The following is a 27579-nucleotide window of genomic DNA, read 5'->3' on the forward strand; positions in this document are numbered from 1 at the left end:
CATCAGGGAAACGCGGCAGTTCTTGACCAGTTCTTGACTCCACTCCGGCTGCGGAGTCCCTGGGAAGGAAAGCTCTGCAAACCCCTTGCCCTGGCTTTTGTGAAGTCAGGATTAACTTTCTGGGGCCGGCGATTTTTATTGTCGTTGGATGTTGGACACAGTTAGATCATGCAAATAACTGGCAGCACGCTCGCCCTGCTCACATGGGGACCGTGGATGACCCGAACTCCCCAAGGGCAGAAGGTCCTCGGAGCCGCCCCGCTGCAGCAAGGGGTGGAGCAGGGCCCTTCCCCCGGTCCCCTCTCCCCGCACCCCCGGAGGTTCGGGCAGGGCCGCCCGCTCCGGCCAGGCGGCAGCTGCTGGGACACCCGGGGAGCGTCCGTGGTGTTCGTTACCGGGAGCAGCAACGCTAGACCCGGCTTTATGGGTCGCGGTTGGTGGGGTGTGCGCAGGAACCCGCACCCCCGCGGGCCGCCCCGGCACCTCGTACCCCGCGGTCAGAGTCTCCCCCCCGAGCCGTTTTCCAGCCCGGCGCCGGTGATCCGACAGCCCCGCCGGCGGCGACCGGCACCGCGGGGCGCACCGGCGCCTGAGCGTCCCGCAGGGGCCGGCCCTGGCGGGGAACGCGGCGCCGGGCGGCCTGCGGCTGGGCCCGGCCTTGGGGGGCGCTGGGGTCTGGGGGGCCCGGCTTTAGGGGACCCGGGCCCTCAGAGGCCGGGCGGGAGGTGGGAAGCGGGCGCGAACGGCCCCTTTAAGCCCTGCCCCCACCGCTCGCCCTGTCCGGTGTCGGCGGCACAAAGCTTCCCGCGAACGTGACGTCACCGCCCGCGCCTCCTTCCCCCGCCCCCTCCCGCTCCCGCGCCCGCGCGCGGCTCCCGCTCCCCCTTTCCCCCTCCCCACGTGACCTCGCGCCGCGCCGCCCGCCGATTGGACTATCCGGCGGCGTAGTAGGACCGACGCGCCGAGGGCGCGGGGCGCCATTGGCCGGGCGGCGGCGGGTGGGAGGTGGTGCGGCGCCCCGCCCCGCCCCCCCGGGTGTGCGCGAGGCGGCGGCGCGTGGCAGCGGCGCGGGCGCCGGTGGCGGGCTCTGAGCGCGCGCGCGGGGGGCGGCGGCCCCGGCCCGGCCCCGCCATGACCGACTTCAAGCTAGGGATCGTGCGGCTCGGCCGGGTGGCCGGCAAGGTGCGGCGGCCGGGGGCGCGGGGGGCGCGGCCGGGCGTCTGCGGGCCGGGCTCGGCCGCGCCGGGCGGAGCGGGGCGGACCGGGAGGCGGCGGGGCCGGGCGGGCGCGGGGCTGGCGGCGGGGGGGGGGGGGGGGGGGGGGCGGCTGGCGGCGGGGCGGCGGCGGGAGGCTCGGCCGGTGCCGGCGGGAGGGGAGGGCCGGGCGGGGCGGGCCGGGCCGCGCTGCGCTGACGGGGGCGGCCGCGGTGTGTTTCAGACCAAGTACACGCTGATCGACGAGCAGGACATCCCGCTGGTGGAGAGCTACTCCTTCGAGGTGAGCGGCCCCGCCGGCGCCCCCCGCCGCCCCCGGTGCCGCCTCTCGCCGCCCCGGCCCTCGCCCCCGCTCCCCATTAGCTGCTTTACTTTGCAGCCCCCTTTACCCGCCGCCACCGAACCCCGCGGTGCGCCCCACGGACCGGCCGCCAGCACCCGCCGCCCTCCCGCCGCCCTCCCGCCGCCGCCGGTGCCCGCGAGGGCTTCGCTGCGGGGCCGCTTTGCGGCATGCCGGGCGGGGGGGAATCGCGATCTGTTGCTGAAGGGTTTGGGGTTTTTTCCTTTCGGTGTGACATGGGGAAATAAAACCGCGTGTGGAAGCACTCTGCCCCCTAACTTTCTTGCTTTGGGGAAGAAAAAAAAAAAAAGTTTGAAATTATCAGAATACGGCCGTGCGTGCTTTCCTGCAGGAAAAGTTCTAGCTTTTGTCGTTTTAAACCAGCATTAGCTAATTTAATTAATTAAACAAATTAGCTAATTATATAGTTTTTCCAGCTTTCTGTCTGTGTACTTTTTTGAGAACCGATGATTTGTCTTCCTTTATTTGGTTTGACAAACTTTAAAAATTTTCACTCTGTGCGTAATCTTGGATGAGAAAAACTTCTTTATTGCATCTTACTGTGGGACCAGAACAAAAATGCTTTCAAGATCTTAACATCCCTTGAAAGAGGGTAAGCGGATCCTACCACGGCTTTGAGAGGGAAAAAATTCTTGATTACAAAATCTTCTGACACTAAGGCGTTTTTGGAGGTGGGACCATCTTTTGCTTAGTGCCTGCAGCGCAGTGGGTATGTCGGAGCTGCTCCGAAGAGTCTGAAGTGGTGTGGTAATGCTGCTACCAGAAAATACCGTGTTCACCCTTTCCTCCTCTGCAGTAGCTCACTGCGAGCGTATGCTATCGCGGAGAGTGGTGATACACAGCGAGTACCCTACATTTGCCTGGTCCTTCGTCCAGTTTGTGAGCATTAGCACCAGCACAGAGGTATGGAGTGGAGAAAAGAGGGCATCAGCAAGCCCTAATTAGGTTGGTGTAAAGCAACACCAGAAAGAAAGCCGTGGTGGCTTGCTGATGGCTGCATAGAGAATCTGCGCCAGAGTGGAGAATGGATCCTGGCCCTACAGGCTCACAACTGGATTGTCGCCGCCCTTTGCCCAAGCGGGACTCCTGCTGTGCACAGCCTCCTTTCCTCCCTTTCCCATCTTCATAAACCACGACAGCCGAGCTGGTTGGCTCCCCTTGGAGGTTTGAAACAACTCAAATTCCATTAAGGTCAAGTGACCTCTAGGAGACAAGTGTTAAATATTGGGTCCTTCCCATGTCCCAGTGGAGCATGTGCTCTGCTCCTCGGTGTTGGATGTTCTCACAGCCTTTCCCTTTGCCTCTAGGCTCGGATGGAGGTAGATGCTGATGGAAATGGTGCTAAAATATTTGCTTACGCATTCGACAAAAATCGTGGAAGGGGATCCGGCCGTCTCCTGCATGAGCTGCTTTGGTAGGTATCGTAAGGACAGCTAAATACTTCAAGGGTTTGCTAAGGTGGAGTTTGCTGCCACCAACTTGTATGTTGTTTACTTCTCTGCCAGTAGTATTTTAAGTCTTCTCAGGAGGCTTGCAGCTATACTCAGTTGGAAACCCAGCACAGGGATGCCCATAGATCTTGTTATGGTTTGGTTTTGCACTGAGCCTTCTAACAGCTGAGTCTCTCTAGAAGCATAATTCCCAGGGAAAACAGGGATAGGTGAGTATTATTTTAGTAGAGACTGTTTAAATCTGAGAAATGCTACTAATACTTCAGTCCAGGGATGGGGGAGCAGGGGGACTGGCTCCATTTAATAGGGGAAGACTAACCTTTTGAGGGTTGGGTTTTTTTCCCCTGTGATAATCGGGTATGTGTTATTGATATCCGTGAGAATTGGTAGGGCACTGGAGAGAGGTAGAACCTCTGATAACTGGGATTTTTTCTTTGGCCTTCTGGAAACTGCCTTAAGTGGTGCTGATGCTTCTTATTAGCTGCTATGTCTTATTTTCCATATTCTAAGAATCATTGCTTGATATCCTCTGTAAGCTGAAGGTTTAGATTCAGAGGCCAACTTACTCCGTCGTGAGAGAAGAGATTAGCTCTAGTACATTACTCCTTCTAGATACGTTCATGCGTTTGTAGAAAAGATAGGGTATGCTGAAGAGAACTCTTATTTCTTTTAAAAGCCTTCTTGAGAAATTAGGCATGTTTTCTATATGTTTCCATAAACTACACTTAGTAGCCGCAGCACCCAAGATATAGCTGTGCTTTGTTTATTGTTCCAGGTTGCTTTTTATTCCCCAAACTAGTCTCTGTACAAGAGGAGGGAGACAGGAAAAACATTAGAGCCTGTTTTTATTATTTACAATCTGCGCATTAAATATGGATTTTAACCTGCATCTGTTAATGTTTAATCTTGTTGCACGTTTAACTTTGAAAATTACTATGAAGTCGGCTACAATGTATGGGGTAAATCACCGTCAGCTATTGCTAACTGTGAGCCTCATACAGTAATAATTGTCACCTGTAAGTAGCACTAAACAGCACCTTAAAATTATTCCGGCTGACTGTGGAAGGCTGTCTGGATGATGACAGTCCAGCTGTTCGCTTATTACACAGCCCAGTCATTGCCTCTTCTGGTTTGTTTTACTTAAATTAGGAAATAATTCTAACGTACTCAGTTAAGTAATTCAAATTGTGTCACTCTAGCACACACTGGTGTTAAAAAAATCTGAGGTGTGTGTAATAGGGATTTCTGAAAGTCACAAAGGCGGGGCATAAACTGTCACGCAAGTGGAGCTGCAGTTCTGAAGTTGCAAAGTCAAATTGCTTGACTAGAAAATACAGAGTATTTCAGCTGTTTCTGTAAATTCCGTTTGATCCCTTTGAGGGCGTACCTTTTTTGTGATCTTTAATTACAAGCTAATGCAATGCAGGTTAGTAAACCTTTGTGAGGGAGTCTCCTAATGTCTTAGAAAGTCTTTTGGCTACGGGTGCTATGTAGTTACTGCTCCTCCCAAACAGAACAGGCCCGTTGTTCGGTTCTTGCCTGCACTGGGGACTGCCTGGAAAACAAAACAGAAATGTATTTTACCGGCAGGTCCTTCCCTTTGCAAGAAAGAGGAATGCTGGAGATTTTGGAGCCTTTGAGAGGCAGGAGAGACGGGCAGTAGCAGTCATTACTTTTTCCAGTGCCAGCCTTACTTCTTGGGTAAATTAAAAGCAAACAACTTGAATTACTGCAGGTGTAGGAGTTTAATTTGACTGTTCTCCCCCAAACATACCCCCAAAAACCAGCTCACGCTGAAAAAAACTAACCTGATGGTGGGCTGCTGGTTTAAGATGGAGTAGGCATGTGTTGGATGCTATTGCAAGTAAAGCAAATTTTTAAATTTTATTTTTTTTCTATTTTAATTTTGCCAAGCAGGTATCACTGTTTACAAAGTATGGCCCTCACAGTGGGAAGCGGGTGGCTACCGAAGCTGCAGCAATGAGAGGGACCTTCTCCCACTCTTCCCCCAAAGCCCTGCGGGCCTCTGCAGAGCAAGCTGCAGTACTAAATGGGAACCAAGATCTGAAAAATACCCACGTTTGCTGCAAATATTGTTTAAGAAAGAACTTCATGCAGCCTCTGTGGTGCTTGCTGTGTTTTCAGGGTGGACTGTTAGCTCCTCCAAAGCAGGATTTGAATGTCTGGCTAGGGACCTGCAGAATAAGTCTGTCGTCTTCTCGCCCTGTTCCCTGTATAGAAATCCCAGCTTGCTGTGTTTTGGCTGGGTGTAGTGATGTTCCCTGGGGAATAGCAGCATCAGGAGATTAGTCATAAGTATCACTAACTGTGTGTTCAAAAAGACATCTAAGACCTGATTTCTCTCTTTTTACTTTTTTTTAACAGCACTTACCATCATACTGCCTATAACCTGCTCAGTTATGGCTCCTGTTGACTTGAATTGCTGTTGTCTGTACTTGGCACCTTCATTACGGGCCTTGCTTCTCACGTTAGCTGCTGAAATACAGAAAGACCAGTATCCAGTTAATTATCTGAAAAGTTTTGGTTTAAGTGTTTTGCCCAGCACCTTGTAGGAACTCGGCTGTGGTGGGGGAGGTGAAAGCTATGGCTCTGCAGGAGATTTAGCCGTGTTAACTGTGGCTTTCTTGTCTGTCCCCTCCTGCAAGGAGAAGGCAGGTTCTTCTGTGAGCCTGTCCTTCACTGCACCTTTCCGATTGACTTCTGGAGGTGGTCCCCGCTGCACACTTCTGAAGTTCGGGTCTCGGGAGAGGAGCAGTACGTGCTTGTGCATTCAAAGGTTGCTTGATTATGTACGGAGAAAAGGGACCATCCTAAATTTGCTAGTGCTAATTCTGGCATCTCAGTCAAGGGGTGCTGTGTTAACACTTTTATCAGTCATCAGCAAGGCCCAGTTTCCACGTTTGCGTGAAGACCTTTATTGCTGGAGGTAGTAGAAAAACTGACAGCGATGTAGGCCAGTGTGGGTTTATACAAAGCGAGGGAAGTGGACTGACTGTGCTAGTGAATTTTATCAGTATTTGCTTATGGAGGGTTGTGGGTGCAGACCTAGACTTTGAGGGAGCAGTGGTAGGCATGTGCCATTCTGCTGTGGCTTCCTGGTGTCCTGTACAATCTCTCGTAATCCTCTCTCTTTCCCCAGCTCCAGCCTTTCTTAAACTTGCATTATCTAAGCCATTTCAAAAATATTTCTTAACTTGATCTTAGGCTCCCCTCCTCCCTTTCCTTCCTGCATCGTTCGCTCTTGCTCTGAACTCCTGCCTCCTCCTCCCAGATTCCTTGTTCATATCTACCCCATCTCTCCTGTTGGCACTTTGTCCTGGTCTCAGTCTAAGAACCTTAACTCCTTCCCCATCAGTCTCCATATCTGACTGATGCTTGCCTTCATCTCTTTGGGTCCATGTAACTTCTGTGTTCCCACCTGTAGCCCTCAGGATTCCCGATTTCCTTGCCAGACACTCCGGTAGCCTTTGACACCTCAAAAGTAGCTTTTCCTCCTTTAGGGCAGTTCAGAGGACTCCTTCTATAGTTTGTTTGCTTCTGTGTGTTGGTTCCCCCCACCTCTCCCCTAAAAAGAAGGATTTTATTCTTTTTACCTTCAAAGGGGAGAGCTCCTCCCTGTTTTGTGGAGGCCCAAAAGACTCCCCAGCAGGAGACTCCGTACTCTGGTCTCGTGCAGAACTGCCGTTACAGGAAGAATTGCTTTGCCTGTGAACTGGCGCATGGGCTGTGTGAGCGCTGTGTGTAGCCTCTCCAAGGGAATTTTACTCATTAAATTCTAGGAAGTTTTGGGTCATATGTGAATTGCAAGCGTTTTTCTTTTCCCCCAAGGTATGTAATTTAACCATATCTGGATGGATTTTGACAAAGAAAACAAAAGACTACACTTTTCATTGTTAGTCGCATTGAAATGGATTTCCCCGTTCTGCTGGATAATGCCAGAGCTTTGTAAAGGGAAAAAAAGTGGGAATTTTTTAACTTGGGCAAATTGTATCTCTTCAAAATTGGATGAGCTGTTTGAACTGAAATGTTCAGTAAACATGGAGCTGGAAGCAGCATCCAGACTAGACTTGGATAAAGCCGTTTGAGCGATCTCCTAGAAGGCAATGAACCCTCTGACAGTGCTGTCAGTTCTACGTTGTCCTTGATTGCCGCCAGTATGTTGTCTCTGTGCAGTGAAATTAATCGTGGCATAGCAAACATACTGAGACACCGTTTCTGTCCAGGCCTTACGTTTCAGGTGGGATGGTGGTGTCTGCAAGAAGTGATACACAAACTCTTCCAGGCATAAGGGTGCTTGACAGTGAGCTCAACCCTTCATGAAACAGAGAAAGGAGAGATGAAAAGAAGGAAATGGGAAATGAAAACTTAGAAGGCAACAGGGAGGAATCGCGATAGCACTTACTGTGCAGCCACCCTCCGCGCTAATAGTCCCGCTTTGGTGTTGAGCAAGTTTCAGTAAATGTGTCTTGGTCAGTTGAGGAGTCATTTGTTACACGCACAATTAGAGTCTAAAAGCCATTGCACACTTGGTGAAACCTCTGTCCTGTTGCTTGTTAAGAGACATTTCTTCATAAGTAACAAACTCTGACTTCACACCAGTGCCAAACTTGCATAAATGTGCCTGATAGATTTTCCTATTTGCTATTAAAATAATAAAACAGTATTGGCACCTTTCAAGTCTGGTCTGTGGAACACACTGCAAGAGCTTCTGTGTAATTATTAACTGGAGCAGTCGTCTCTGGAACTCTTTGCAATGTGCTTACAATTAAAATATACCATGATTGTCTTTTGATTCAGCTCATTTATAATGGAAATAACCTCCTGGAACAAGTCTCTTGCTTCTGGGAGTTGATGTATCTGAAGTAGCCACCATAGCCTGTTGGAACCCAACTTTCACTGAGTCCATGTCACTGACACCAGGCAGCAGGCTAGAACGCAGCGTATCTTCTGGAATTAGTGTGATTCTTTGCATTTTATCTATGGAGTCCTGTTCATCACTGACCTCCAAGTTGTTTTTGTCTCCTCCAGGGAGAGACACCGGGGAGGGATTGCTCCTGGATTTCAAGTGGTACATCTGAATTCAGTGACAGTGGACAACCGCCTAGACAATCTGCGCCTAGTTCCTTGGGGTTGGAAACCCAAAGCTGAAGAAATCTCTAGTAAACAAAGGTATGTCAAAATTTGGCAGGGGGTTGCCATCTAAAAACTTCAAATTATCTTAAATCATTGTCTCTCATTCCTTTAGTGGTTTTCATCTTGGCAGAGCCTTTTTTATTTGACCTTGGGCTACTTACACATCACTGTGTGTCTTTGCTTCCTCACCTGGGGAGCAGAGTTAACGCTTAGTGTTCATGCTAGCTGTGAGGGGACTATCTAACCCCATGGTATTATGCAGAGGTCCTGCTGTGCCAGATGTTGTCACCACAGCGAAACAGTAAGCCTGCATTCCCTTCCGCTTGAGTGATGGCATCTGGGCACGCTGAATTTGGTCTGCAGATTTCGCTGGCTTGTGGCTCTTGTCCTCAGGCACTGAAATTCTCACACAGCCTGTTGAAGCCAGCAGCTGCAAAATGCTTACACTTGTGGTTGTATATTTGGGTTGGAAACTAAACGAGTTCCTGGGATCAGCTCTGATTGCCTTTCGCTTAGTTGTGGGAGCTTCCTGCGTGCTGTGTTGCACTGATGTTACTTAAAGCACATCAGACTTTGTGTCAGGATGTATTGGTTTAATTAATGATGTAATGCAGGTGTATTCATTTCTGGTGGGAGACCCGTAGACTTAACACCACACTAGACTCTTTCCTGCAGCACCCATATGATAGGGATGTTCAGAGCTTATTAAACTGATTGTGAGGCACTGTAGCTGATGGCAACGATGGTATCCTAGCACATCTCGGGGGGGTTCAAGAACAGGAAATGGACTTCAAGCCATTTACACAGAAATAATTTTGCTTGATGTAAATGTTTCTTGATAGATACTTCTAAACTTTTTTGCATGTAGACTAAAATAACCATAAAAAGATGCTATATTTGAGGAGTATATGTAGCCTGAGGCTTAACAGGCTAATTACAACGTTAACGTATCTACTTATTAATGAATTTAGAATGAATTTCCCTGTATGCTTATGAATTTATGGACCAAACTTTTACTTGTTTTTTACAGGGAACAAAGTCTGTATTGGCTGGCAATCCAACAGCTTCCTACAGATCCTATAGAAGAGCAGTTTCCTGTACTGAATGTAACACGATATTACAACGCTAATGGGGATGTTGTGGAGGAGGAAGAGAACTCATGCACATATTATGAATGTCACTACCCCCCGTGCACAATGATTGAAAAACAGGTGTGTTCAGCAGAGTTGAAAGTAAGCGTGTAATGACTTGGGCTAACGTGTTTCTCCAGGAATTTGTTCCTTAAAATGTAAAGCTTTACACGTGCCATTCAGTTCCTAAAAGCAATAGTTCTTTGGCCTGAATCTTCAGACCCTACAATAATTTTCAGTTTGAGAGAAAATAGTTTTGAATTGGGACAATAAATGACCTAGTGGTTCATGGGGAGGAGTGTAATTTCTGCCGGGTGTACGAAAAGGCAGGTGGAAGCATTCCTCTGGGGACCTAGAGCTGGAATGAGCAAGCAGCTGTATAAGACAGAAGGAGAAAGCATCGTAAGAGGTTTTGGGTGGTAGTAGAATAAAAAACTAACATGCTGGACCTTTCATGAGAAGAGGGTGGATTCAAGTGGCCTTCATTCGGGGGACAACTGAGAGGAAAGCTGGTTCTAGTTCTTTGCTGTGGGTGGATAAAATGGTGCAACATATGTAGTTAGAGAATGGCAGAGAATGAGATGTCCAAGGGCTGTGCCTCTTTGTCAGACAGGAAGGGCTTTTCTTGTGATAACAAAGGCTGAGTAGGCTAAAATCATTGTGTTCTACTTTCTTTGGGGAATGTGGTCTTATGACCACATTTGCAAAAGTGGTCTTAAATGTCCTTCACTTGAAAAAAGTGAGCTTTACCTTTTATTTGGGTCTGCATATGAAAGAGTCCTGGATAAGTTTGGCAATGGCTGAGCTTGTGCAGCCCTCCTTATCATTTCTGAATTTAAGACATTTGTAGTTGTAAACAGAACCTCAGTTGGCAAAACAGTAGCAGTGAGAATAAATGTGAAGTGCTCAAATATTTTGTCCATTAGGCCCGTAATATAATTTTGCAAGAGCAACGGCAAAATCAACGTACGTAATTACTTCAAAACCTTTTGATACTCTTGACACTCACGGTGGCATGTTCTTATTTGTGATGGGTGCAAAAGACTTGATCATAAACCTACTTGGGAAATGACGCAGGGGTGCTCCTTTGCACTGAGCAGGCTCACTAACGTTGTCTTGTGTTCTTCCTAGTTACGTGAATTCAACATTTGTGGCCGATGCCAGGTAGCGAGGTACTGTGGGTCACAATGCCAGCAAAAAGACTGGCCTGCTCACAAGAAACACTGTCGGGAGAAGAAACGGACCTTCCAGCAAGAGCTCGGACCAGAACGATGACTGGGTGGCACAGGCCTCTTAGCAGCAGGATTCCTTCTCAAAGGCATTGGACTCTTGCTTTTGCACAGTAATGACAGACTGCTTATTGAAGCCAGAGGCACTGAAGAAGAAAAACCCTGTGATGCTTGAGCAGAACGGCTGACTGAACTAAGCCAGCTCTGACTGGTGCTGTGGAAAGGGATTGGGTCTACCCTTCCAGTATTATATTCTCAAGCAAAAAGACTACTGTGGAGGCTCCAGGCAGGAAGCTTCTCATTATTTATATGTTAATACATTTGTAAACTCATGTACAGTTTTTGTTAGAAATTCTTGATAGGACTCATTAACTGTAATGTTCAGATGAGAAAATGTTGTCAGCCTAAAAGTTTAAAAAAGAAGTAAAAAAAAAAAAGTGGAAAAAAAAAAAAGGTCATGTGGCAAAAGCTTTTCCTCCCATGTGGCTAGAAGTATCTGTGGCTGTGCCAAGGCCAGAAGGCAGGCTGTGACATCGGCAGTTACTCTGGAGAACTCTGCATGGAAGTTATATTTTAAAAAAAAAAAAAAAAGGCAAACAAAGTAAAGGTTGGAATGAATCATTGTCTGCTCTCTAGCTTTCTCCTGTTCCCTTCCAGCTGCCTTCAGAGCACAGTCCCACTTGGACGTTGGAAGTACCTACCCAGTAGGAACCAGCGCGCCAGAGACTGGAGCGGAGCGTAGGGGACCAGCTGGGATCTGTGTGTACAGGCGAGCTATAGCGTGGCGCTGCCTTCAGAGAAGGGCTGCTGGAGACTCTGATTTAAGCAACCCGTATTTTTAGAAAGCTGAAATAGCTTTCTTGTTATGAAACTTTTGTCTGTGAAGTAGTTGTAGGGAAGCTGAGGTAGTCAGCTGTGTCTGGATGTAGTTGCCCTTGTGGCTTCCCCATAAGCATAGCAAATACTATAGTGATGTGCAGATGTGTTTAAATGAGCTAATATTTGGTAATTTGAGTTATTTATTCTTTGTTAAAGACACCATCAATCCAAGAGTCACTTTGACTTTATTTTTAATGTAGTAATGAGTAAAAATAATATGGGAGGAGGATTAGACCTGGAGAGCACATGCCTGTTTTTCTTTTCAGACATTTTGTCATATATAATCTGAAAGTTTATTTTTCTTTTTCATTTTTTTGCCTTAGAAATGGAAGGAATATGCACTGAGTTTTCTAAAAAACTAAATGGATAATTTAGTGCCAGGTGTTAGTCTGACTCCACAATAGAAGAATGTGAGCTGCTGAATGCTTAATGCAGAGCCTTTCTCAGAGTGCTTAGTGAAATAGGTATTTAAAATTATTTTGTGAAAGCCATTAAGAATTTAATTTTTCAATCAGGATTCACTTTGCCACTTTGTGTTGCAGCGTTGGTCTTGCTTGTATTCAGTTTGTTAGAAAAGTTGAACTGCTGTGGACTTCCAATATTATATTATGTTTCTAATATCTGCACAGGAAGTTCTTAATTATTAGTATTTGGGTGGGTTTTTGTGCTTTGGCTTTAAGCATCTTGGGGAAATAACTTCTGAAGCTGCCTGCTGGAAGTTCACTGGGTAGGCACACTGTCAAGCTGCAGCTCTTAATTCATGGTTACATTTTAACTTTTCAGGCAGCCTAAAATTCCCTTAAGTATGAACAAGTCAAACAGGACCTAATGAAATTTTTCTGTAATGGGTGATACATTTTTTTTCAAGGAAACATTCAATTATTTGCTTTAAATGAACTCTACAGTTTTTGTTGAGTGTAAAATAGGGCGCATTTTTTTATTCAAGGTAATTCTTTGAGAGGGGCAGAAGTACTCCCTTTTTTCTTGTCATCTTTTTAAAAGGCTGCTATTTGTAATTCCAGTTTTCCATTGTATTACCAGTAATCGTGTTTAGCAAACTGAAGTGCAGTCATAGAACATTTAAACACTTCTGCAGCCCAGAGCAGAGAAAGTGGTCATGGTTCATCCTAATAACTAATGGTCATGGTTGGTCATGGAGGCCCCGATGGGATGCACCCACAATTCCAGAGAGAGCTGATGGATGCTGTTGCTAAGCCACTCCATCTTTGAAAGTCATGGAGGACAGGAGAGGTGCCCGAGGACTGGAGGGTAGCCAGTGTCACTCCAGTCTTCACAAAGGGCAAGAAGGAGGACCCAGGAAGCTCTAGGCCAGTCAGCCAGAAGTAGTCAGCATGGATTCCCCAATGGGACATCATGCTTGACCAACATGATAGCCTTCTACGATGGCTGGGTCAATGAAGGGAGAGCAGTGGATGTTGTTTACCTTGACTTTAGCAAGGCTTTTGACACTGACTCCCATAACAACCTCATAGGTAAGCTTAGGAGGTGTGAGTTAGATGAGAGAACTGGCTGAAAGGCAGAGCTCAGAAGGTCATGATTGACAGCGCAGAGTCTGGTTGGAGGCCCGTAACTAGTGGTGGTCCCCAGGGGTCTGTGCTGGGTCCAGTCCTGTTCAATATATTCATCAATGACCTGGATGAGGATACAGAGCACACCCTCAGCAAGTTCGCTGGTGATACCGAGCTGGGAGGAGCGGCTGATGCGCTGGAAGGTTGTGCTGCCATCCAATAATACCTGGGCAGGCTGGAGAGCTGGGCCCAGGGGAACCTCATGAAATTCAACCAGAGCCAGTGCAAGGTCCTGCCCCTGGGGAGGAACAACCCCCCGCACCAGCACAGGCTGGGGGGGGACCTGCTGGAGAGCGGCTCTGCTGAGAGGCCCTGGGGGTGCTGGGGGGCAGCGGGGTGACCCTGAGCCAGCACCGGGCCCTTGGGGCCAAGGGGGCCAGCGGTGTCCTGGGGTGCATGGAAAGGAGTGTGGCCAGCAGGGCGAGGGAGATTCTCCTCCCCCTCTGCTCTGCCCCAGTGAGGCCACATCTGGGGTGCTGCGTCCAGTTCTGGGCCGCCCAGTTCAAGAAGGACAGGGGACTGCTGGAGAGAGTCCAGCGGAGAGCTGTGGAGATGACTGGGGAACTGGACCACCTCTCTTATAAGTAAAGGCTGAGAGACCTGGGCTTGTTTAGCTGGGAGAGGAGAAGGCTGAGGGGGGATCTTATCAGTGCTTATAAATATCTAAAGGGTGGATGTCAAGAAGATGGGGCCAGACCCTTTTCAGAGGTACCCACTGACAGGAGAAGGGGCAATAGACACAAACTAATGCAGAAAGTTCCACCTGAATATGAGGAAAAACTTCTTTCCAGTGCGGGTGCCAGAGCAGGGGCACAGGCTGCCCAGAGAGGCTGTGGAGTCTTCTCTGGAAATATTCACACCCCGCCTGGACGCGGCCCTGTGCCCCTGCTCTGGGGGTGCCTGCTCACGCAGGGGAGTTGGATGAGATGTTCTCCAGTCTTCCAACTCCTGCCGGTTTGTGATTCTGTAATGTTTGTCATATTGCTGAAAAGAGAATTGAGGACAAAGATAGACTGCAGAGAAAGCCCTGATGGGGCAACAGGTAGATTCCTCTTGAACAGCAGATGAAGGGAATGAAGGAAGGATGAGACTCAAGCTAAAGAGTCTGCAAAAACAGGATGGTGGGTGCTTGGGGCAATCCTGATACTAGTGAATGGGGAGGGCAGGGCAGGGGAGGGGAGGAAGGTGTGAAGCAGGTGGGGAGGGAAGATGCCCACTAGTTTAGGGGTCTGTTAGACCATCAATGGAGTGAAAAGCAACAAGTTGCCCCAGACATCCTGAAAGGGGTTGGTGAAATAACACAGGGACTGACTTTTGTGTGTAACCTTTGACTCAAGTCTGTCCTTGTGCAGGAGGAGGGAAGTGGCTACATGGATAGTGACTTTTGGAAAGGTCCCAAGGGGGCTGCCGTAAGCATGTCACTGCCTGCAGAACAGTTCTTTCTGATGGCTGTGGGGAGTTGTGCGATCAACGATTCTGGCAGAACTTAGAGATCTTCCTTTTTTGTAAGGTGTGTCAGAAAGGAACCAGTGACACGTGAACGTGGCAGCTCCGCTTCATGTAGACTATATGGTTTTTCAGAGGACAAAGCTCTCTTGTAAAGGACCTCCTTTCCCCTCTTAAAGAAACCAGTCTGAAATCGATATCCTCATATAGATGAGTACCTAGAAAAGCACAGGGTTTGGGTACATGGTCACTTGGAGCAGGCCTGTGCAGTACTGCTAAATGAACTGACTTCTCAAGGACTTATCCTGATGGAGATGCTTTCCATCTAAGATGTTTCCTGCAGGGGGGGAAAAAAAACCCTGCATCAATGTCTCATTCCTTGGTTCTCTGAAGCATGGAGTACTCTTTGTACACACCCGTCATTCACCTGTGGACCAAAACAAGGCTTAATGAGTCAGGTTTCCTAGACAGGAGCATCTATTTGGAAGAGGAACTCCAAAAGACTTCTGGGGGAAAAGACTTGCTGGGCTATGGAGAGAGAGAGAGAATGAGTGCAGTGGGTTGGGATCAGGGCATTCTGTACCTCCACAGCCTCTTGTACAGCTCTCTATCTCTAAGCTGTGATGCTGTCAAGCAGCTTGAGGATCTGCTGATTCATGTGCTTTTGGAAGGCAGAATTTGGCCGTCCAGGCCAGTGCAGTCCTGCTGCCTTGGCTTTGCCGCCAGCCGTGCTGCCATGTCTTTGTGAATGCACGTGGCATCTTGTGCAGCTGATGGGGATGTCTGAGCCTGGAATAGTTCCTGCTGGTGGGCCACACTGGTTGACCAGGAGTGGGTGAACATCTGTCTGGTGTAAGCCAGTTCCAGGAGGGCCCCATGGGTTTCCAGACCCTTTGGGAGAGTCTGGAGAAAGATTTCTGTCACAGTTGCAAAGAGGTAAATCCAGCCCGTGTCAGGAACCTGCAGCGTTACTGATGCGGGCTGTGACAGAGGGGTGTGCACGCTGTGTAAATGCACCATGAGATGTTGATACTTCCCCTACCAGGTACTCTCCTTCACATCAAAGTAGGGTGGTATTACCAATCCCAAACAATCAAAAGTCACAGTTCAAACAGATAAAAATCCTGGATGCCTTAAGGAACACCAAATCTGAAATACGATGTATTGCAAGGCTTGGCATTTACCTTTTGATATTTGAGCCTTTAATCCACCCATAGGATTATAGTTTCAAGTTTTTCTCTGTGGTGGTGATTTAATTTTAAATGAAACTGGTGAAGGTAAAAGGGGCAGCTAAAAGACTTAAATGTTTGCAGGTGGCATGGAGACAGTGTGAGACACCACACTGGGGCCAGGAGCGAATGCTTACCACCCATCAAGACAACGGAGAGTCGACAAAAGGAGGTTGGTGTGATTAAACAGCAGAGTGTGGGTTGCTCATAGAGCAGGAAGAAATCCTTTATAAACTGAACTTGTGTCCAAATGTAGAAGATGGAAAGAGTAAGGTTTGGCAGGTTAAATGTGAAAAAAAGCAAACAATAAAAAAACCCTGAACCCCAAAATAATGCAAAGGAAAGTGGAATACGAAGAACATTCAAGTCATAAAATTTGCACAGATAATTTTTTAAAAATCAGGAGCCAGGAGACTGCCAGAGTCAGTAGATGTGGTGCACAGTAAAGGGAAGATCAGACCTGAAGATGAAGTCCCAGCAGAAAAAAAAAAGTGAATTGTTTGCATATATGTTCGTTGTGAAAGAGCTGGGGAAGTTCACACAGGAATATTTCCATATGGAGAGCTCAACAGAGAATCTGTTTAAGACTGAAGTACTTTTACAGGAGATTAAAGTTAATATGAGAAGAGCAGTAACAAGTTGCCAGGACCAGAAGGTGCCGTCTACAGGCTCTAAGGGAGCTTGAGGATGAATAAACTGAGCTACCAGCTGCGATGGTAACCTCTCCCTGGGTACCCACAGCAAATGTGGCAACAGCTTCTGAAATTAGTTTCAGGGCAGATGCGGCAAGCTACAGCCGGGTGAACATAACACTTGCGCTTAGCAAATTCATAGATGCTGTGATGCAGCATCAATGGTTAAATATCGGGGAGGATTAGTGTACAGGGAAGTTGTGCTTCAAAGTTCTATTGGAATTGTTTTAATGGCATCAACAAGCAGGGGACAAAGGGGATTTGGTCGGTATGGTCTGCTTGAACTTCCAAAATACACTTGATCGTGACTTTGCTCAAGGCTCTTAAAGAAAAAAAGCTGCTATGGAGAAAGGGGGAATGTTGTCATGTGGACAAACAACTGTTTAAAAGGCAGGAAAGGAAGAGTTAAAGGGAGGGGTTTTTTGGGTGGTGGGAAGTCAACAGTTGGATGCCCAATATATTAAAAAATAATTGAGAAACAGTAATGAATAAGGAGTTGACAACATCCACTGATGAGGTTATTCAGTGTAATAATTGTAATAATCTAAAGGCTGAGTGAAGAAATTGCAGAAGGATCTTATGAGACGGAATGGTAGAAGAAATTCAGTGTTAACAAAGATAGCGTTCCTTATGGGAAAATATCAAAAGACAAGGCCTTAGCTGATTGTTTTCACTTAGCAATGAGACCTTTGGGTTGTGAAACACAGTTCTGCAGAAATTTCTGCTTGGGGAACAGCATCGATGGCAGCAGCAGAGCAGGCTCAAGGAAGGGGCGGGAGAGCAAAGACCAGCACCGCGGCATAGGTGGGCTGTGGGCCGCATCCTGGGCGTGCAGTTCTCGCCCTCCGTCTCGGAACGGACTGCGAGGAAAGGGGAAAGGCTCAGGGCAGGGAACATGATCCCGCCGTGGTCTGGAACAGCTTCTGCGAAGGCACAGCTACATCGACCACGTCCCTGCTCTGGAGGAGGTGAGTGACGGGTGGGAGGAAGGTCTTTAAGAGCGGCAGAGGGAGGATGCCAAGGCAATACTGGTGCTGATTTTCTCTCTAAGTAGCAGCTGCTGGGCTAAAACTGAGCAGCAGCCCTTCGCCTAACGCACGTTCGAGCTGCAGACCCCTTTCCGCAGGATGCGGTGGGCGCTAGGAGACTGCGTTTGGGAAGAGCCTGGGCGAGCTCATGGAAAAGCCTCATCCGAGGGCGCCTAAGGCAGAAGCTCGGTAAGTCCCCGCGCTGCTTGTGCCAACAAGCCCGGCTTCGGCCGCGGGGCTCCTCGGCGGGGCCGGGCGGGGGCAGCACCGCCCGCGGAGCCGCCGGCGGGCCGAGGCGCGCCCGCCCCGCGCCGCCCCTGACCGGGAAGCAGACGGATGGCGGTTCCGCTGCGCGGCGTCCCCGCAGCCGCCCCGCGCAGCATGAGCCCGCCCTGAGATGGCGGCGCCGTGCCGGACGCGGACGCTGCAGGTGGTGGACACGGAATTCAGCGCGGACGCGGTGGAGTGGTGCCCGGTGGAGGGCTGGCACAGCATCCTGGCCTGCGGCACCTACCACCTCCGCCCGCCCGCCGCGGTGAGCCCGCCCGGCACCGCCCCGGCACTGGCCTCCTCCCCCCCGGCCGCCTCGGCCACTGCGCCCGGGCTTGGCGGGTGCTTCCCGCCCTTCGCGGCCCCCCCAGCCCGGCCCGGGGATCCCCCGGCTCCCTCAGCCGGAGCCGGGGCGGTTTCCCGCCCTTCGCGGCCCCCCCAGCCCGGCCCGGGGATCCCCCCGCCGCCTCAGCCCCGCTGCGGGGCCGTGCCTCGTCCCAGTAGGGTTGGCTTGGGGTGGCAGCAGCGTGTGGGACTGTGCGAGCCCCGCGGGTGAGCGTGGCTGGCTCTGAGGGAGCTGTGCTGACTTCAATCCCTTCAGGGAGGGACTTGGAAAGTGGTAGCCCTCTGCCCTGCTGCTGCTGCCACTCCTGGCAAGACCTTGGGTGGGGAGAGGTCTGGGGGAGGTAGAATCACTGCTAAGGCTACTCATTTCTTTCCAATTTTTGATCTAGTCTGACTCCCGAGGAAGCAATGGAGCCTGTGACCGGACTGGACGCCTCTACCTTTATCACTACAACGAGGATCAGCCTTACATCCCGCTGACCGAAATCCAGAGGATTGACACTGCCGCCATCTTGGACATCAAATGGTAATGCTGGCCCGTCGAGGCTTGGAGCTCACAGCAGTGTGGTCTGCCGCACTGGGGTCCTGTTTTGGCTGTTGGTAGGACAGCAACAGTAGTATTTACTGACTAAACTGTCCCTGGCTTCTTGGAGGGAAGTATTCTTCAGTCTGCTCCAGTGAGCAAAGGCTGCACTCATTTCTGTTGTGCTCTTCTGCTTAATTATGACAGCTGGTCAGTGACTGTGAACTCTTTTGTTTATATAATAAGATATTAGATATAGGGGAAATCTGCTATACCCTCCATGCACCTTTGTGGGAACCTGAGGAGCCTTAGATTTTCTTCATGAGATTATTTTGGTCAAGTACCTTCTCCTTTTGCATCCTGGAATAAAAGTTATGACTTGGCTCACCTCCTTAAATTCAAGAAAGATGGACATTCAAGACTTTTTTGACTTGATCTTCTAGGTGCCACGTTCCTGTTGCAGAACATCCCATGGTTGGCATTGCAAACTCAACAGGCGCCGTGGAGTTTTGCCACCTGACTGGAAGCGAGGTAGGTGGCTGTAACACCTGCTCTTGAAGCTATGTTTAACCCAGATTTAATACATTTCTGGATTTATTAGCAGTGTTCAGAGACATGTAGGAAGGCTGTATGGTTTCCATGGCTTTCTTGGTATGCTTAGCTCTTTAAATGCTGCTTCTTTTGTATTCTGATAATGTTTCTCATAAATCCCACAAATTTGTTCATGGCACCAGAGAGACTGGCTGGGCTCTACCCACGTGCGGAGTATGGGAGATGAGAGGCATGAGGGGAGCAGAAGCAAACCCTGGAAACTGTCACCTAATAAGTATGGACTAAATGATAAACACAGCAGAAGATGCAAAATTGTTAAAGATGGAAGAATTTTGGACAGGGGTTTATTTTGGTTGGTGAGAGAAGGGAGTAATCAAGAGACCCATTCCCACAGAGCAACGAAAGCAGAAGCAGAAAGGTCATCACTTCTCTTGCACTTCAGCACTCGCTGAAAGGAAGCAAAGTTTAAGGGCTATTTGGCGGGAGGTGGGTAGCAGAAGGGTGGGGATCCTCTGTACGCATACGTTTGCTCTTCAGCTTGTACTAAGCAATTGCACATTGCTATGGGACGTTTCATCTCTTCTTTAGTGTGGGACCCTAATATGCTTGTCAGTCTCTGGAAAACACCTACCACAGGAGTAAGCAGCACAAGTGTTGTTATATACCTGCTGTCTTCCCGGTCTTAACCCATCCCTTTTCTTTCCAGTAGAAGAACAGCTGCATGTTGGAGTCATGCTTCAGGGTTGATCTTGGTGCACAGTGCCTGGCCTTGTCTTTAGACTGGTCCACAGGACGAGAGCAATGGTGAGGATGGGAGATAAAGGCTGGTATTGGAGGTCAGGGTGTGTGTGACATTTTTCAGGCATAAGTTGAGGAGTTTGAAGAATTAATCACTTTTTGTGCAGTGGCTTAAATCTTTCTTGGTCCTAGCTGTTCCCTGCACCTTCTCTAGAAGTTACTATTTCCATAGCAAGGGTGACAAAGGAACAAGAACGCGTACCGTGGCCACTGTAACAGAGACTAAACCAACAACAAACGTGAGGTTGTGCCGTGGTGAATGGCAGCAGGTGAGCCAGGGACATGTCTTCTGTTGCCTTCGCTAAAAGGGAAGACCAAAACGGGATGCAGATGGATCTGCTGGTTCCAACTCTGCTCTTAGAACGTCTGAAATTTTAGTGTGAAGTTCTGCTTAAGAACTGCTAATAGCACGTGTAGGAAGTTTAAACACGGGTTGGTGAGAAATGGGAGAGAATTGGTTTGGAAGTGGCTCCTTCCTCTCTCAAATGCTCATACGTTTGATTTCAGAAATGGCATCACTGCATGAAATAACATGAATTAGCTGTAGCTTGAAAGAGGTGGAGTATATGTTTTCTGTAAGTTAAGTGCAAAACAGAGAGTGGTGCCGTTGGTGCGAGGTTGGAAACTGAGGGGATCGGGCAGTCGTGTGCTTAATGCTGTAGGGCAAATACTGAGTAGCTTTTGCTAACTAAAGCTGTTTCTGTGCATGCTGTTTAATGAACAAGTAGAATTCTCAGTTCTGCTTTCTTCCTTACATTCCTTCTTCCCCTTGAAAAATGATTGTTGCCATGAAAAGTCCCTTTACAGCCTGTCACTGTTGTCACTTGACAGAAAAATAACCCCTCTAGAAGCTGAAAGTGCAGCCTTCACGTCTCTGTAGGAAGGGGGCGACCCTCTCTCTTGAGAGATTCATTACAGTTTAGTAACTAGCATGTTACTGGAACTAGCATAACTGGAAAGGAGCCCTGAGTCACAAAATCCATACTGACAGTCGCAGGTAACCAAACAGAAGCTCCCTAGTTCGTGTCAGGGAATGTCAGAAAATCTGTGCACTGTGAGCTGCAAAGCTTTTGCCGGTGCTCCAAGTACATTGTGTCTAGAAACTACAACTGTACTGTGCCGTGGGTAGAGAGCAGGAAGGGTCAGGATCAGCCATTGCTTCGGATGCCTGTGATAGCAGGGAAAGAGAATATTTCTTCATATTCCAGAACAGAGAAGAGTTTCTGAGAGGTCCTTGTCAGTCTGACTTGGAGGAAAAAAAATATCCCTCTTCACATGGACCTTGTTTATTGATGTAATATCAATCATGTGTGAAGTCAAGTTATGCATCTAGGAGAAAGAAAGACCCAAGGATGGTTTTCTTTCCCTTGCATGAGTGTGGGGGTTTGCTCCCTGTGTGAGATCAGGGAATGGGGATCACTGAGGGAGATGATTTTAAGATGGGATGGGCTGAAGCTAAAAAGGACTGGATAAATTCCTGTATTCCTTCCACTGTACTACTGGTTTCTATTAATGTTTAGTTGAATCAAACGTATAGAGCATTATGTTATGTTGTCTGTCTGGACTTTGGCCCCTAGTTTTTACTCTAACAGCTTCTTAGGACACGAGTTTCAGTAACTTCTAATATTTTCTCTGTATTCCGCTGTAGTGGATGTCCTTTGAGAGTGATCAGCAGTGATTCACAAGGGAAGCTGAATCTTTTCTCCATAGATGAATCTGCTCCTTCTGTGCATGTCCTGAACCAGTGGGAAGCTCACAAATTTGAGGCCTGGATTGCTGCTTTTAATTACTGGGACACCGATATTGTGTATTCAGGTCTGTACGGGCTGGGAATCTCATCTGGGGCTGTTGGGGAGGGGGCATCTTATTTAGGGATTTGTGTTCCTTGGGATTTTACTTTCCAGGGTTAGGTACACTGCTTGCGTCACACTGCTTGTAAGAGTTGGGGCCTCTGCTGGGGGTAAAAGGAAGGGGTTGGAGTTCATTAGGAGAAGCTGTGTCTTTTAAACTGTACTTTGGCTGGCTGTTGGCAAAAAGGATGTTAATCTCTTGGGGTGTGCAAAAAAGAGTAGAGAGCTTCTACAGTCCAGTCTTTTTTTCTTCTAAATTTTTTTTGCTCAGCAGAGTGAGGATATTGTTAGTGCATGGCTCTTCTGTGGTGATGAGCACTGTGAGCCTTGAACGATGTTTATTATGTCTGTTAAATGCTCTGAGATTCTAGGGCTGAAAAGCATCAGCCGGGTGCTAACTGCGTTGCCCCAGTGCCCTTCACTGGTCATTTGGGTGGTGTTCAGGGTAACAGCATTTTGCCTTCGTGCAGGAGGAGACGACAGCCTGCTAAAGGGCTGGGACACCAGGTGCAGTCCAGAGGCTCCGATCTTCACCAGCAGGAGGTAAGCGAGCTGCGTCTGCAGCTGGACCCTGAAGCGATCATGTGTGAACATCTGGTGCTGCCCTGTCCCTTCCCAAGCCACTGAATTCAGAGACGTGCAGTGACAGTGGAGTCCTGCTTCTGTCTCCTTCAGAAAGTGGAGACACCTATTAGATTTTTTTCATCAGGACAATTTCAGGTTGAAACTTTCTTCTCTGACCTTCAATATAATAAGCCAACACCTCACTTCCACACATGAAGGTGGTGGGAGCTTCTTTCTAAAAGAAGGATCCTGATTTACATTTTTATTTTAGGGAATTTGGTTATCTTATTATGGAACTTTTTTTAGAAAATATTCTCCACTCTTCACTTATTTGAAGTAATCTTTCTTTTCTGGTGGCATAACCAGAAGATGACAATATACACAACTCTCCAGTGAATTCTGTAGGTAACCTTAAAATACACTGGGGATTATTGCTATGGAAATATTAACGTTGGGAGTAGAGTCTTGTGGGAATGGAGTTGTTGTGCTGAAAATCTTACGGGCTCTGAGCAGCAGTTTATAGTACAGCTATTACTAGAAAATATTTGTGCTTACACACTGTGAGTGGCAGTTTTGCCCTGGAAAGGCTGTTGGACTGTGTGGATGGAACTCTGCCTGTGTGTTTCACTGGGCTGAGATTTGAGTTCACCTTGCTCTCCTTTCCTGAGACACCTTGATGTAGTTATGTGGACCCCTTCTCAAATCGAACACTGCTATCCCTTCCCTCTGCTGTGTGTTACTCTTTTGCAGACACTCAATGGGTGTGTGCAGCATTCAGTGCAGTCCCCACCGGGAGAATCTTCTGGCTACTGGCAGGTAAATCCCTTGTAGCTGCTCTTCACTAGCATGACCAGCCTCCTCTGTTATTTTGAACATGGTACCGCTGCTCAAGGTGTGGTCTCTTCAGACACTGAGTGTGGTGAAGAGCGTGCGATCTTTCCTAATTTTCATCTGTACTTGTTGCACTGAATCAGCTTTGCTGCTTGTCTGCTTATTTGTTTGTGATCCGTCTCCAGCTATGACGAGCACGTGCTGCTGTGGGACACCAGGAACATGAAGCAGCCACTGGCAGACACCCATGTTGAAGGTGGAGTTTGGAGGTTGAAGTGGCACCCAACGTGTGATTTTGTGCTGTTAGCAGCCTGCATGCAGAGCGGATTCAAAATCCTTGACTGCCGCGGAAGCATGGGTGAGTGTTCAGTGGGACAGAGATGCTCTGTGCTGCCCCATGGCTCTCCTTTCCTACTTCCCGGTAATGGGGGAACTCCAGCTCTGAGCTTTCTGGAAAGATCTAGATCTCATTAACAGCCATAGACTTTTATTCCAGCTTGAGGTAACTCTTCCAGTTTTCCCAGTCCTGTTCTCGCTGTTGGCCTGATCAGTTGTGCAAAGGCACACACTGTCGCTATTCCTGCGTAAATCTCTCACAACATTTTTCTGTGGGAAGAAAGCCTGTTTGTCTCAGTATAAAGGCATTACCTGTTAACACGACCATTCTGGTTTGTATTCATCTTGATGGTTCAGAGAGGTTCTTCTGAATGTCAGGTGATGCTTTACTGTCAGCAGAAGTTACTGACCTGCTGGTGAATTCGTTATTGCCTCAGAAAGGAAGTGCTGTGCAGGCTGGTTAATCTAGAATAACATGAATAAGCTCTCCATGTGAATCAGAAGGTATTTACATGATTAAAAGCTGTTTGCATTTACATTACAAATATAATCTTGCATAAAATTGTTTCCGCCTTAGGTTTCTCCAGGCCTTGGGCAGATCCACAGCTTGTGACATGCATATCATATTTCTGCTGCATAGGGAAGGGAGGAACTAATGTCCATTTAATATCAGAGTCAAATGCTGAAAGCTCACGGGAAGAACACATCTGCAATTTATTAATAACCAGAACCTGGTCTGGCAACCTTACCAGTTGTATTTGTGGCTCTGGGGATCGCTGTGTGATGTGTCTTGTATCTGTCTTGTCTGTCTTGAGCCTTTTTAGGTATTTTGAATAATGATGCACGTTAATGCAGATTAAATCTTCTCCTATCTGCTTACTGAACCAGTGAAAATCAAGGCTAATGAGAGGTGGCTGAAAAGGTATCAGGAGAGCCAGAACCTCATTTCTCCTAGAGTGCTAAACTGTTGTAAATAAGTTATTACTAGAGAACTCTTCCTGCAGACACAGCCAATGCTAGAACGGCTCGTGAGCAGTCTGCAACAAACCATTTCACAACTTGGTTTCTGCTCATTTAATTTCTTTTTTTTTTCTTTTTGTTTTTTGTTAAGCGGAAAACATGGAGGAATGCATCGTGCTGTCATCCTATGTCTTGCACAATTCCTTGGCCTATGGGGCTGACTGGTCAAGGCTCTGTCCCAGGAATTCCTTGACTGCAACGCAGGACTCGGCTGCCGCATGCCAGTCTTCGGAGGAGGGTGTGGGAAGATCAGAGGAAGGAGACGAGAAACTGAACTTGCAGGTCCAAAACCTGAAGATAATTTATGAGTCTCCTACAGCTACTTTTGATGTAATATTGGATGAGGAGAGCGAAGGCCCTGCCTTGTCGCTCAGAGGAGAAGGGGGCCCTAAACTGTCTGGGGATCCTGACCTGGTTAGGGGCTCCCATTCAAAGGGGAGGTCAGATTTGGCTGAGGGTCCTGACAGAGGCAGGGATCCTGAGTCAGCCAGTGGTTCTGACTCGGGAGCTCAGAGACCCAACGGCATGGGCCTGGACAGAAGTGGCGATTCAGCCAGGTTGCTAGACAGTCCAAAAGAAATGAGCATTGTAGCAACTTGTTCTTTCTATGACAATATCCTCCACGTCTGGAAGTGGGAGATGAGCCTGGTGACCCCTTCGGAGACACCAAGTACTGCATCTCTGTCTGAAAGTGTGCACTGACCAGTCCGAAGGGAGAGGGGTAGGAAAACTCCTGCGCTGAGAGTGACATCTGAGCTCGTGCCCTGTCTAATTTCTGTTGGGCTTTTCCGGCTTTATTTGTTGAGCTTGGGAGTCTTTTAAGGCCAACTGATGGAATTACTGGTGGTTTGTTTTCAGCATTGAGGAAAGCCTTTGCTTTGAGGTGTGTGGTCAAGCACAGACTTGTTTTAGTTTTCCCTTAATGTACTAGTTCAAAGTAGGACAGCCTTTCTCTCAGAGGCTGCTTGTTTGTACCTTACATTTGAATCCCTTCAAGGCTGGTTTACATTTGTATGATTGATCTGTTAAGGCCATTCTCCTCCTTCCGTTGCAAATCAAACCTGCCTGCGCTGCTACGTGCAGACAAATGCACAGTCTGTGCTCAGGGGTTTCCCTGAACGTCTCAGAAAAGCCTGAGAGTAGAGGCTTAGCTCTGTGTGTAGCTTGCTGTGTTACCCGTAAACTAGTATGAACCTTGAGAAGACACTCCAAAACAGCCCAGATACTGCCAGTGCTTATAGTGATCCTTAGTAGAGAGAAATCCCTTTTTTAGAAGGAAATCCAGGCTGGTGTGATGGACCATTCAGTGACAGGAGGCTTTGTTCTGAGCAGAGCCTTTCCTGGAAGGGTTCTGGTGTATCTGCACAGCCTAATTCTGCATCAGGCTCATCACCTGGTTGCGGTCTCACTTGGTCACTCTCCAAGCTAAGCACAATCTGGTTTAGCAGAAGCTGTGTAGCGAGCGCCGCTGCATTTTGGTGCCACACTCAACTACCCCCAGCCTCTTGGTATCAAACTCATGTTTTCTGCTCTCCCCAGCGAGACATACATTTAGGTCCAAAGTCAGGATCTTTCAGTTTTGTAAAGGTGAACAGCTTTAAGATCAAAACCTCCAAAAAGTACAAGCAGTGTTTCCTGCATCTTTTAAGTTCAAAATAAGTACAGAAACCAAAATCTTAACAACGTTGCCCTAACTACCTCCAGGAATGGCTGCAGAACTTCTCACGGTTGCTCCATTAGCTTTCTTTTTTTCACTGTGAATTATCAGCAAAACACTGTTTCTGGAACACTTTATTATCTTCCTAGAAACAAAAAATCAGCCAAACTAGGTAAGTACCTTCTAGCTTGCATGGTTTCTCTTTGAGGGTCCTAAAGAATTAGTCGCCTGGAGGCTAAGAAGCACCAGCAACAGGTATCTCTGTTACAGGTCTGTTACAGTGCTGCATCTAAACTGAGGTACAGCAGATAAGAATTTTATTGCTTTGAAACTCCTTTTGCAAGGGTGAATGTGTATTTTAGAAAACATTCTTGAGCACTGTTACATGAATATTCATATTAGTATTGTGAACAAGAGCTTTTGTTAAAAAAAACGACCCTATTTTTGGATGTTTCTAAAATAAAGTCAATATAAGTGATTCATCTTCCTTGGTTATTTTGCTTTTAAAGAGTCCTCCACGTTAGTCTCTGCGAGGACCTTCTGCCCTGTGCTGTGGTGGCTCAGTCCCTTTGAGGGCATTTGGTGGTGAATGTTCTTTGGGAGTCAGAGCAGACAATCATTTCCTCGCCCCTCGGTGAGAACACCAGGGGTGTGTCCCTGTAGCTGTAACTTTTTTATTGCTCTGTGAGATTAAGACTAAACAGTCTGAGTTTAGTGAAGCTGGAGTGGTGTCACAGAATGTGACCCGACTGGGGCACTTGATTCCTGCCCCGTGTTAGTCCTTGCTCTGCCCTGAGAAGGGAGGAGTCTGCTGTCATCATCTGCCTTCATGCAGGGAAGGTAGGGCAACTGACTTGTAGGCCGAGCTGGTATCAGCATCCAGGGGCACAGGGTCTGCGGCTCTCCAGCCTTGCGTTCACCTCTCCTCCACGCCCTCCAGCTGACATGAGGTGAAGCCAAAGAAAGCAAAATCTCTGAAAGGAAGGGGCAAAGCACCTGCCACAGCAAAAGCATCCAAAGCTGCAGGCAGAAAGCAACCACTTTTGTACAACTATTATTCGGGTGAACTGAAAAATAAGTGAAAAATGCAGGTCAGGCTTAACTAGAAAAACTGCACCTTCCCTCACCCGCACTATGGATGCAATTCTTGAACCTTCTGTGCCAAAGTGCACTACTTCACTTGCATTTTTTGGGGGCTGCAGCACTAAGAAGCTGAGCCAGTGCAGCCCCCCCCCCCCGCTGTCATAGCTCTATCCGGCTCTGAAAATCCAGATTTTTTTTTTTTTTAACAATGCTTTTAAGGACTTATCGGTCAGCCTTGTTACAGACTGGACGCTCACTGAGAACACAGTAAACATGCTTCCTTTCTCCAAAACTGAACATTTTAACTGCAATTTAATTCTCTAATGCTTAAGCTTTGCAAGACTTTGT

General features: G+C 48.0%; 2 protein-coding genes across 2 annotated transcripts; both read left to right on the plus strand.

Annotated features, from left to right (window-relative positions):
• Positions 1-1020: 1020 nt before the first annotated feature.
• ZMYND19 (zinc finger MYND-type containing 19) lies at positions 1021-11161 on the plus strand. Its single transcript, XM_075111878.1, has 6 exons — positions 1021-1182; positions 1438-1497; positions 2883-2989; positions 8076-8216; positions 9211-9391; positions 10442-11161. Exons 1-6 carry the CDS (start codon positions 1132-1134, stop codon positions 10583-10585), a joined length of 684 nt encoding a protein of 227 aa, XP_074967979.1. The 5' UTR covers positions 1021-1131; the 3' UTR covers positions 10586-11161.
• Positions 11162-17705: 6544 nt separating this feature from the next.
• DPH7 (diphthamide biosynthesis 7) lies at positions 17706-26625 on the plus strand. Its single transcript, XM_075112289.1, has 9 exons — positions 17706-17937; positions 18407-18543; positions 18984-19071; positions 19802-19896; positions 21539-21705; positions 22211-22283; positions 23055-23120; positions 23321-23493; positions 24583-26625. The coding sequence occupies exons 1-9, from the start codon at positions 17800-17802 to the stop codon at positions 25191-25193; spliced, it is 1548 nt and encodes a 515-aa protein (XP_074968390.1). The 5' UTR covers positions 17706-17799; the 3' UTR covers positions 25194-26625.
• Positions 26626-27579: the final 954 nt, after the last annotated feature.

Source organism: Phalacrocorax aristotelis, chromosome 17 (genome assembly GCF_949628215.1).
Source record: "Phalacrocorax aristotelis chromosome 17, bGulAri2.1, whole genome shotgun sequence".
Lineage (NCBI taxonomy): Eukaryota > Metazoa > Chordata > Aves > Suliformes > Phalacrocoracidae > Phalacrocorax > Phalacrocorax aristotelis.